The sequence below is a fragment of the Oncorhynchus tshawytscha genome, linkage group LG18, assembly GCF_018296145.1.
Source record: "Oncorhynchus tshawytscha isolate Ot180627B linkage group LG18, Otsh_v2.0, whole genome shotgun sequence".
NCBI classification, from domain to species: Eukaryota; Metazoa; Chordata; class Actinopteri; order Salmoniformes; family Salmonidae; genus Oncorhynchus; species Oncorhynchus tshawytscha.
In genome coordinates, this window is record NC_056446.1 from 137776 (window position 1) to 150119 (window position 12344).

At 43.7% G+C, this 12344-nt stretch overlaps 1 protein-coding gene across 5 annotated transcripts in view; it reads right to left on the bottom strand.

The window, feature by feature from the left end:
• LOC112230651 (protein sel-1 homolog 1) overlaps positions 1-11769 on the bottom strand; it is a 68469-nt gene extending 56700 nt beyond the window's left edge. For 2 of the 5 annotated variants that reach the window (XM_024396928.2, XM_024396922.2), the window contains exons 1-3: positions 11265-11767; positions 10993-11036; positions 6454-6658 (exon numbers count right to left, since the gene is read on the bottom strand). In XM_024396928.2, the coding sequence (XP_024252696.1) occupies positions 6454-6658; positions 10993-11036; positions 11265-11352 (337 nt within the window). In that variant the 5' untranslated portion in view covers positions 11353-11767. Of the gene's footprint in view, positions 1-6453; positions 6659-7642; positions 8553-10992; positions 11037-11264 lie in introns of those variants that run through there. The other 3 variants (XM_024396932.2, XM_024396934.2, XM_042300563.1) reach the window with 3 other exon arrangements.
• Positions 11770-12344: the final 575 nt, after the last annotated feature.

The following is a 12344-nucleotide window of genomic DNA, read 5'->3' on the forward strand; positions in this document are numbered from 1 at the left end:
TTATAAGTGATTTCAAAATAAATGTTACAAGAGGTGGGAGTTAAATCATTACACAATGGCGAGTATTCTTTGGGCTTTTACTTTGAATAACAAATACATTTTTCAAAACTTTACTATCGCAAATTCTTGTTGTGATCGGAGCATGATTCCGCGGCCGTATTGAAATCAGGTCGCCAGCCGCAAACTAAGATTGAATCCTACTACGCCGGGTCTGACGCTTGTTGGATGTGGCAGGGCTTGCAAACTATAATGGATTACAAAGGGAAACCCAGCTGCGAGCTGCCCAATGACGAAAGCCTACCAGATTAGCTAGATTCCTATGGTCGCTTTGAGGCAAGCAACACTGAACCATGCATGACAGCACCTCCGTAGTCAATGTGAGTAAGACCTTAAAACAGGTAGGCATTCACAAGGCCAGACATATTACCAGGACATGTACTCTGAGCATGCGCTGACCAGCTGGTAAGTGCCTTGACTGAAATGTTCAACCTCACCTTGACCCAGACTGTATTAAATTTCAAGCAGACCACCATAGTCCCTGTGCCCAAGAACCTGTCTATTGCCCTGTAGCACTCATCTGTAGCCATGAAATGCCTTGCAACACCACCATCCCAGACACATTACAATTTGCCTACCACCAACAGATGACGCAATCTCTATTGCACTGCCCTTTCCCACCTGGACAAGAGGAATACCTACGTGAGAATGCTATTCATTGACTACAGCTCAGCGTTCAACACCATAGTGCCCACAAAGCTCATCACTAAGCTCAGGACTCTAGGACTGAAAACCTCCCTCTGCAACTGGATCCTGCACTTCCTGGTGGGCTGCCATCAGATGGTGAGGGTAGGTAACAACACTTCCACCACACTGACCCTCAACACAGGGGGGTCCCCTCCTGTACTTTGTTCACCCACAACTGCATATCTGCGCACGACTCCAACAACATCAATATGTTTGCTGACGACACACTGGTGTTTGGCCTGATCACCGACAACGATGAGACAACCTATAGGGAGGTGGTCAGTGACTATGGCAGTGTGGTGCCAGGACAACAACTTCTCCTTCAATGTCAGCAAGACAAAGGAGCTGCTTGTGGACTACAGGAAATGGAGGGCCGAGCATGCCCCCATCCACATCGATGGAGTGGAGTGGGTCGAGAGCTTCAAGTTCCTCGATGTCTATATCGTAAAGGAATGATCATGGTCCCCACACACAGCTGCACCATTGAGAGCATCTTGACTGGCTGCATCACCGCTTGGTATAGCAACTGCTTGGCATCCGACCACAAGAGCGATACAGAGGGTTGTACGTATAGCCCAGTACATCACTGGAGCCGAGCTCCCTGCAATCCAGGACTTCTATACCATGCGGTGTCAATGGAAGGCCCTACCGAAGTCAGACTATTCTCTCTGCTACCGCACGGCAAGAGGTATCGATTCAGAAAGTCTGGAACCAGCAGGACCCTGAACAGCTTCTACCTCGTACCCCTGCACGGCGACTCAGTACTGGTACCCCGTGTATATAACCAAGTTATCGTTACTCATTGTTTATTTCTTCCTTTTGTTATTATCTTTCAATAACTTCAGTTGTTTTCTCCTCTAGACTGTTGGGAAGGGCCAGTAAGTAAGCCGTTCACTGTTAAGTCTACCCTAGAGTTTCCGATAGATGGAAATTACCAACTTTTTGGTCGATAAAAAAGAAATTAAAAACTGATTAAACTTTTGCTGGCTAAAATGACCAGGATACATTTTTTAAATACCAGTCAATGGAAATACATTTGACCATCATGCTTATTGGTTTACAGGTAAATTTGCGTAATTGAGTGAAATTAAATTGGCCTGTGTGTATATTCATTAGTCATCATGCATCTTACTTATCGAACACAACTATCACATGCGCACAGCATACAGAGCCTATTTTGAGCAGGATTTCTCCTGCAGCTCCTCAGGCAATTTTTACCTTGGTTCAAAGTAGCCTATAGGCAAGCTTACAGTGGGGAAAAAAGTATTTAGTCAGCCACCAATTGTGCAAGTTCTCCCACTTAAAAAGATGAGAGGCCTGTAATTTTCATCATAGGTACACTTCAACTATGACAGACAAAATGAGAAGGAAAAATATCCAGAAAATCACACTGTAGGATTTTTTTATGAATTTATTTGCAAATTATGCTGGAAAATAAGTATTTGGTCAATAACAAAAGTTTCTCAATACTTTGTTATATCCTTTGTTGGCAATGACAGAGGTCAAACCTTTTCTGTAAGTCTTCACAAGGTTTTCACACACTGTTGCTGGTATTTTGGCCCATTCCTCCATGCAGATCTCCTCTAGAGCAGTGATTTTTTGGGGCTGTTGCTGGGCAACACAGACTTTCAACTCCCTCCAAAGATGTTCTATGGGGTTGAGATCTGGAGACTGGCTAGGCCACTCCAGGACCTTGAAATGCTTCTTACGAAGCCACTCCTTCATTGCCCGGGCGGTGTGTTTGGGATCATTGTCATGCTGAAAGACCCAGCCACATTTCATCTTCAATGCCCTTGCTGATGGGAGGTTTTCACTCAAAATCTCACGATACACAGCCCCATTCATTCTTTCCTTTACACGGATCAGTCGTCCTGGTCCCTTTGCAGAAAAACAGCCCCAAAGCATGATGTTTCAACCCCCATGCTTCACGGTAGGTATGGTGTTATTTGGATGCAACTCAGCATTCTTTGTCCTCCAAACACAAGGAGTTAAGTTTTTACCAAAAAGTTATATTTTGGTTTGATCTGACCATGTGACATTCTCCCAATCTTCTTCTGGATCATCCAAATGCTCTCTAGCAAACTTCCAGACGGGCCTGGACATGTACTGGCTTAAGCAGGGGAACACGTCTGGCACTGCAGGATTTGAGTCCCTGGCGGTGTAGTGTGTTACTGATGGTAGGCTTTGTTACTTTGGTCCCAGCTCTCTGCAGGTCATTCACTAGGCCCCCCCCCCCCGTGTGGTTCTGGGATTTTTGCTCACCATTCTTGTGATCATTTTGACCCCACGGGGTGAGATCTTGCGTGGAGCCCCAGATCGAGGGAGATTATCAGTGGTCTTGTATGTCTTCCATTTCCTAATAATTGCTCACACAGTTGATTTCTTAAAACCAAGCTGCTTACCTATTGCAGATTCAGTCTTTGCAGCCTGGTGCAGGTCTACAATTTTGTTTCTGGTGTCCTTTGACAGCTCTTTGGTCTTGGCCATAGTGGAGTTTGGAGTGTGACTGTTTGAGGTTGTGGACAGGTGTCTTTTATACTGATAAGTTCAAACAGGTGCCATTAATACAGGTAACGAGTGGAGGACAGAGGAGCCTCTCTAAAGAAGAAGTTACAGATCTGTGAGAGCCAGAAATCTTGCTTGTTTGTAGGTCACCAAATACTTATTTTCCACCATAATTTGCAAATAAAAATAAAAAAATCTCTCATTTTGCCTGTCATAGTTGAAGTGTACCTATGATGAAAATTACAGGCCTCTCTCATCTTTTTAAGTGGGAGAACTTGCAAAAAAGTATTTAGTTAGCCACCAATTGTGCCCCACTGTACATTTTATTCTACCATTTCTACCATTCTGCATGCCAGTTACTATTTTCATATGCGCATTTTCGTGGAAGTTTAATTTCAATAACGTTTTTGTTTCTCAAAATCATTGTCATGCAGTTAATCATAAAAATCTGAATTAAAATGATAAAAATCTAAAAGTTAAAAGTCAACTAATGAGAGATCACCAGCCTCTGCCATATGGACACATTGATACACCGTGAACCGTTGGCGGCTAAAGTAATGAGCACATGGAACTCATTGCCTATAGTCCAAAGCAGCAGTAGGCCGATAACTTCCCTTGCTCTTTCAAATTTGGTGATTCTCGAGGATTTTTTTATTTTCAAATAGCTTACTGTGAGGAACTATAGTTACAATATATTAGCATTTGTAATGGATGTTAAAAAAACACTTTGCTACAGTTTGCAGAGCAGGCCAGGTACTTCGATGCGTGCGCTCCCTCAACGTTATCAGGACAGAGAAACCAGACATGCTCATTGCTCACATGGAACACTTCAAACAAAAGAATGAAAAAAAATTGACAAATCTCAAATGATGGTTATGAAATAAACCAAAACTTGTTTCTCACAAGCGTAGCAGGTTGTGAAATCTGCAAATAATGTTTCCACTCCGAGAATGACAAAGGTAAATGACTAATAACTACATTATCAGAAATTAATGTAACCAAATGATGGGGATTAACGGTATTGATTAAAGAAAAAAAATCAAAGGGCAAACCATTCACATAATGAAACAATGAGCAAGAACTGGCGGGAGACAGCTGAGCCATTCTGGAGAGACTTGCCTATATCTTCGACCTCTCCCCTTCTTCAACATTTTAAACTATAGTAACATTATCTTTACACATATTTTAGATGCTTTTCACTGAGAGCAGTAACTCATTAATAATATTGCAACACATGCTGACCAAACTGCGGGCTTCCCAAACGAGCTTGTGATTTGAAACAATCCACAGCTATTTATTTTAAAGAAGCTAATGATCTTCCATTCCTCTGTGGCTAAGTCATGCTCTCTGGTGAAGAATTTATGATTTGAATTATTTCTGAATCATTTTGGCAAATGTATTTCCATTTACTTCCCTATTGGACCCACCACTGGTGCCATTTCTCTCGTTTTATTGGTTTTCATATCAACTTTCTTTTGTTGTCCAGAAGCCAAAGGCACAAGCCTAGTAATATTAGCAACCCATGCTAGTTGTTGTATCTTTAGATCTCTACATTTCTAAAAGAGATACCTGTCACATATGGGACTGATATCAGGTGTGCTGTTTAGAATGGCATTTTCCTGTGAATTGCATTTTGGCAAATGTTTGGAAATGACGTTTTATTGGCTGCTTTATTACAAGACTTAAGAACCATTACCATAATCTAAATGTGATTTCTGTCATTCTGAGCACAGTGGGTGGACTACCTAGCCCTTTTCCTTTCTTAATAGGTTATGCAACCAATGTAAACTCAGAAAAAAAAAAGAAGAAATGTCCCCTTTTCAGGACCTGTCTTTCAAAGATAATTCATAAAAATCCAAATAGCTTCACAGATCTTCATTCATTGTAAAGGGTTTAAACACTGTTTCCCATGCTTGTTCAATGAACCATAAACTATTAATGAACATGCACCTGTGGACGGTCGAGAAGACTAACAGCTTACAGACGGTAGGCAATTAAGGTCACAGTTATGAAAACTTAGGACACTAAAGAGGCCTTTCCACTGACTCTGAAAAACACAAAAAGAAAGACGCCCAGGGTCCCTCTGCGTGAACATGCCTTGGACATACTGCAAGTTGGCATGAGGACTGCAGATGTGGCCAGTGCAATAAATTGCCATGTCCGTACTGTGAGATGCCGAAGACAGCACAACCGGGAGACAGGACGGACGGCTGATCGTCCTCGCAGTGGCAGACCACGTGTAACAACACCTGCACAGGATCGGTACATCCGAACATCACACCTGCAGGACAGAAACAGCACAAACCCACCATCGCTGGACCAGACAGGACTGGCAAAAAGTGCTCTTCACTGACGAGTCGCGGTTTTGTCTCACCAGGGGTGATGGTCAGATTCGCGTTTATCGTCAAAGGAATGAGCGTTACACCGAGGCCTGTACTCTGGAGTGGGATCGATTTGGAGGTGGAGGGTCCGTCATGGTCTGGGGCGGTGTGTCACAGCATCATCGGACTGAGCTTGTTGTCATTGCAGGCAATCTCAACGCTGTACGTTACAGGGAAGACATCCTCCTCCCTCATGTGGTACCCTTCCTGTTGGCTCCTCCTGACATGACCCTCCAGCATGACAATGCCACCAGCCATACTGCTTGTTCTGTAGGTGATTTCCTGCAAGACAGGAATGTCAGTGTTCTGCCATGGCCAGTGAAGAGCCCAGATCTCAATCCCATTGAGCATGTCTGGGACCTGTTGGATCAGAGGGTGAAAGCTTGGGCCATTCCCCCCAGGAATGTCCGGGAACTTGCAGGTGCCTTGGTGGAAGAGTGGGGTAACATCTCACAGCAAGAACTGGCAAATCTGGTGCAGTCCATGAGGGGGAGATGCACTGCAGTACTTAATGCAGCTGTTGGCCACACCAGATACTGACTGTTACTTTTGACCCCCCCTTTGTTCAGGGACACATTATTCCATTTCTGTTAGTCGCATGTCTGTGGAACTTGTTCAGTTTATGTCTCAGTTGTTGAATCTTGCTATGTTCATACAAATATTTACACATGTTAAGTTTGCTGAAAATAAATGCAATTAACAGTGAGAGGAAGATAGTTTTTTTTGCTGAATCGACTGAATGAGCCCCAAAACGTGCTATGATTTATTGATTTTGATGATATTAGTGAAATCGTGAAAATTAGTTTGTCCTGGCTGTCCTTACTCTCTTTGGGCCTTTCCTCAACGGGAGGAGGTTGGGTGGGCAAGTCCTCCTTCTCTTCCCCCTCTTGCCCACCCTCCTGGACCCCACCATCAGGTCTTCTCTCCCCCTCACGCTGCGGGGCCTCCCTGGCGGAAGTCACCATTCCTGCTACAATCCTGGAACCTACTGGGTCCTCTTCCTCCTCAGAGTTGGGGTCATGGTAAGACTAGAGGGGGGAAACAACCAATATGAGATGGTGGAGGGGAAACAAAGGCATTCTAAGTCACGTCATGTTACATGATGAAATATAACTTATTCTACTGTCATTAGCTTGAAGGTTAGTGGGTGAGTGTAACACCAACGCTACACAAATCTGCTTTGGTCAGTTCTTTGCTAAACAACCATACCATGAGACATCAATGTCTTCATCACTGGTTAGACAAGATAAATGTTAAGATTGATATAATTTAAAAGCTTATAAACAGAGTTGTCAAATATATATATTTTTTTTAATACAAATTGTCATTTTAACCATCAACTCAAATTATTTTCATATTCACAGATGTTGCAGCTTACATCATCTGAGGTTTTCGTGTTGTGCCCACCAGCAGTTGAGACATGACCTTGAATACAGGATGCCATGTTTTGACTGATAAATGTACTAAAATGGGAAGAGAATTGAAATGTCTACTTCCAAATGGTACCATAAAGATGGTTGGAGGTCCAGATATCAGAGAATGTTTGACGAATGGGAAGATCTGTTGTTTTAAATTATACTGGCAATCCTCCATAGAAAACCTATTTAAATCATAGAAGTATAGATAACTGAATAGACATGACAATTTGAGCTGACATTCAACAGTGGGTGGACCGTTGGCCATCTTTGTGGTAGTAATTAGAAGTTACATTTTCAATGGTGTACCTGATAGACCGCAGTGGTCTAAAGGGATAGGTCCATTCTGTTGCTATGATTGAAATGACACCCACCCTGTATTCAAGAGCAAGTTGTCTCAACCGACGGCAGGCACAACACAAAAAACTTCGATGACAAAATAGGATCTAAGCTACAACATACGCAAATATGAAGTTTGCGTTTTTAGATAGACGTTAAAGGTTAAATCATTCCGACCTCTTCTTCTATGAGCAAAACAAGTTGTGTTTAAAACAAAAGGCATGCTGTCAAAAAGAGATTGAATTCAAAAGGATTAACCCCTTTGACTGGGCTGAGCGGGAGCTGACCTCCCGTAGGGTTTGGACCGCCAAGAGTCCAGAGTTGGCTAATTGGGATGTAGGGTTTGCACATAGCGCCTGAAGGTAGCAGTTCTCATTGCTGCTCAGTAGGCAAGCACCACGGATGTAATGATGTGAGCTTTGACTGGAAGCCAGTGGAATGCACGGAGGAGCAACATGAGGGGTGACATGAGAGAATTTAGGAAGGTTGACACCAGATGGGCTGCAACGTTCTGGATAAGTTACATGGATTTGAAGGAACAAGTGGGAAGCCCAGCCAACAGAGACTTGCAGTAATCCAGACGGGATATGACGAGTGCCTGGAATAGGATCTGCGCCGCTTCCTGTGTGAGGCAAGGTTGTACTCTACGGATGTTGTAGAGCATGAACCTGCAGGAGCGAGTCACTGCTTTGATGTTTGCAGAGAACAATAGGGTGTTGTCCAGGGTCACATCAAGGTTCTTTGTACTCTGGGAAGGGGACACCGTGGAGTTGTCGACCGTAATGGAGAGGTCTTGGAGAGAGCAGGCCTTCTCCGGGAGGAAGCAGCTAAGTCTTGTCGAGGTTAAGCTTGAGGTGGTGGGCTGACATCAAAGCTGAGATATCTGCCAGGCACTGAGAGATGCGTGTCGCCACCTGGGAGTCAGAAGGGGGAATGAGAAAAGTAGTTGAGTGTCATCCGCATAACAATGACAGGAGAGGCCATGAGAGAATGTGACAGAGCGGAGTGACTTGGTGTATAGAGAAAAGAGGAGAGGGCCTAAAACCAGATCAGGAGCAACCCGCCAGGTAGGATGCATTCCAAGTGTGTGGAGAGCCTGAGACGCCCAGCTCTGAGAGGGTCGAGAGGAGGATCTGGTGGTTCACAGTGTCGAATGCAGAGGATAGATCTAGGAGGATGAGAACAGAGAGAGATTCAGCTTTGGCAGAGCGGAGAGTGGTCAGGGATGAGTTGATGAGGAATGGGAGAAGGTCTCTAGAGATAGTCTGGAGATGGGAAGAGGGGATGGGGTTGAGTGGACCAGGTGTCGGGCGGCTTGACATCAAGTCGCAGAATTTCATCTGGAGAGAGAGGGGAGAAAGAGGTCAAGGCGTAGGGTAGTTCTGTGTGAGTGGGACCAGTGGCTTTAGTAGACTGAGTGAATGAGGATGTTTGTTTTTTTTATTACAAAGTAATCTGCAGAGAGGGAGGGGGTGGAGGATTAAGGACGGAGGAGGTGTCGAAGAGTTTCCCAGGGTTGAGTGATAGAAAGCGGCTTCAGCAAAGGATACACAAGAGAAGGTAGAGAGGAGGGTGGAAGAATGATAGGTCGTCTGGAAAGTTTAGTTTTCCTCCAAGTTTTGCTCAGCTGCCTGCAGCCCTGTTCTGTGAGTCACTCAGCCAAAGAGCAGAAGGGGAGGGTTGAGCCGGCCGGGAGGAAAGGGGACACTGGGAGTGAAAGTAGGTGGAAAGAGAGTAGGGTTGAAGATGCAGAGTCAGGAGACAGGAGGGAGAAGGATTTTGTGGAAGGAAGAGATGATAGAATAGAAGAGAACGAAGATTGCGACGACGTAATGAATCTATCCAGTCTATCAATATATGACATGTCCATTCGGAAAGTATTTAGACCCCTTGACTTTTTCCACATTTCGTTACAGCCTTACTCTAAAATGGATTTTTAAAAGTACAAATAAATCTCTTAAATCTGCACACAAGACCCCATAATGACAAAGTGAACAGGTTTTAATGCATTTTTAAAATTGTATAATTTAAATAAATAAAAAATAATTAATTGAAATAAGTATTCAGACCCTTTGCTGTGAGACTCATCCTCAACATGTTTCTACAACTTGATTGGAGACCAACTATGATAAATTAAATTGATTGGAGATTATTTGGAAAGGCACACACCTGTCTATATAAGGTCACACAGTTGACAGCGCATGTCAGAGCAAAAACCAAGCCATGAGGGTGAAGGAATTGTCCATAGAGCCCCAAGACAGGATTGTGTCGAAGCACAGATCGGGTACCCAAAAATGTCTGCCACATTGAAGGTCCCCAAGAATACAGTGGCCTCCATATATCTTAAATGGAAGAAGTTTCAAACCACCAAGACTCTTCCAAGAGCTAGGCACCCAGCCAGACTGAGCAATCAGGGGAAAAGGGCCTTGGACTAAGAAGGGCCTTGGATCAAGAACCCAATAGTTACTCTGACAGCTCCAGAGTTCCTCTGTGGAGATGGGAGAACCTTCCAGAAAGACAACCATCTCTGCAGTGGCTCCCGAGTGGCGCAGCCATCTAAGGCACTGCATCTCAGTGCAAGAGGTGCCACTACAGTACCTAGTTCGAATCCAGGCTGCATCATATCCGGCCGAGATTGGGAGTCCCATAGGGCAGCGTACAATTGGCCCAGCGTCGTCTGGGTTTGGCCGTCATTGTAAATAAGAATATATTCTTAACTGACTTGCCTAGTTAAATAAAGGTCAATAAATAAAAATAACCAATCAGACCTTTATGGTAGAGTGGCCAGACGGAATCCACTCCTCAGTAAAAGGCACATGACAGCCAGCTTGAGAAACAAGGTTCTCTGGTCTGATGAAACCAAGATTGATCTCTTTGAATGCCAAGTGTCACGTCTGGCGGAAACCTGGCACCATCCCTACAGTGAAGCATGGTTGTGGCAGCATCATGTAGTGGGGATGTTTTTCTGCAGCAGGAACTGGGAGTCAGGAAAAGATAAACTGAGCAAAGTACAGAGATCCTTGATGAAAACCTGCTCCAGAGCACTCAGGACCTCAGACTGGGGCGAAGGTTCACCTTCCAACAGGACAATGACCCTAAACATACAACCAAGACAACCAAGGCTTCGGGACAAGTCTCTGAATGTCTGAGTGGCCCAGCCAGAGCCCAGACATGAACCCGATCTCTGGAGAGACCTGAAAATAGCTGTGCAGAGACACTCCCCATCCAACTTGACAGAGCTTGAGAGGATCTGCAGCAAAAAATGGGAGAAACTCCAAATACAGGTGTGCCAAGTTTGTAGTGTCATACCCAAGAAGACAATTGCTGCCAAAGGTGCTTCAACAAAGTACTAAGTAAAGGGTCAGAACTTATGTAAATGTAATATTTCCTTATTTTTGAATATACATTTGCTAAAATCTGTTTTTGCATGGTCATTATGGGGTAGATTGTAGGGGGGGAAACTATTTAATCAATTTTAGAATAGGGCTGTAACATAAAAATGTGGATAAAGTCAAGGGGTGTGAATACTTACCGAATGCACTGTATATATTGCTTGTCATCAAGGTACCTATTTGAACCTAGCAGTAGTGAAATGTGTTTATAGCTACCTTCAATTCAGGAGCATGATCATGATTCCCCTGTAGCTCTTCATCTGTAGAAAGACAAAGAAAATGTAATTGATTAGGCATTGTGCATCAGCTGACAATCCAAACATTTTTCGTTCAAAAAACACCACTTCGTAGAAAAAGAAAGTACTTTCCTACACAGTATTGATAGTTAGCGCCTTGAAAAAATGTCAACAAGCTTACTACTGCTAGCGTTACAGAATCTGTCAAATTGTATCAACTATGACATCTACCCAGCTGACGTTAAGACTTACCAGCTGCTGTTCCGTGTGAGAAAAATACAAGGAGAACGACCAGGGACAAAACCATCCTCAAAGTTTTGAATGACCCTTTAAAATCCATTTCGATTACAAACTAACGACTGCTAGCCAGCTACTTTAGTTAACGAAGTTAGCTCCGTGGCCAATGTTAGTCATCCACGTACTGCTAACTAACATTCACGAGCACAAAGCCCACCAAATACATATTTGATAGCAGCATAGGGTAGGTACACTGTTAGTTTAACTCACGATAGCTAGCTCATGCTTTTTGTTTTACTGCTGACATGGAAGATATTTAGCAGGATAGCTAGCATGTTAGCTAAAAATAAAATAAAAACAGTTTCGTTAGCTAGGTACGCGTTCCTGGTCTTTGAAGCCCGTTGATAAATTGCAACGATGTGCTGTTATACCGTTCGCAGTTTATCAGACAGCTAGCTAAACTACCGTTGACCGCCACTTCCTGGTCTCCCCGACAAACCTATCCTAGCACGCGTTGGCTGACATTGACCAACGTAGAGGACGTCATCCAATCCGGTGTGTAAACACACTAAATTCCTTGCGTGCACGGGGTCGCAAAAAATGTTTCCGCTTGTGGTTCTACACACTTCGACAGACGAAACGCTTTCTGACATAATTCGTGTACGTTTGTGTTGCATAACATGTATTTGGCACGCCAAAAAAAGTAAGCAGTACTAGTCTTAGCATAATTAAGTAATTTAGCAGACGTTATCCAGAGCGACTGACAGGTTTAAATTCGTAGCTCAAGGGCACATCGACAGATTTTCCAGTCGGCTCGTGGATTCAAAACCCGTCGATTACTAGCACAATGCTCTTAACCGCTTGGCTACCTGCATAATGGGTATGGTAAACTGTATACCCATGGGATAATATATTGGAAATATAATTCAAAACCTTTTGTAATTAAATGTACCTCTTGTTGTCCATATTTCATTTGCACTGCAATTTGTTTTGATTTGTTTGATTCTGTTTGTCAAAAATATCAAGCGTCAGCAACCTTTTTTCAAGAGAAACATCACTGGACATCGGGTCGCCACTAACCAGTAGTCTTGCACA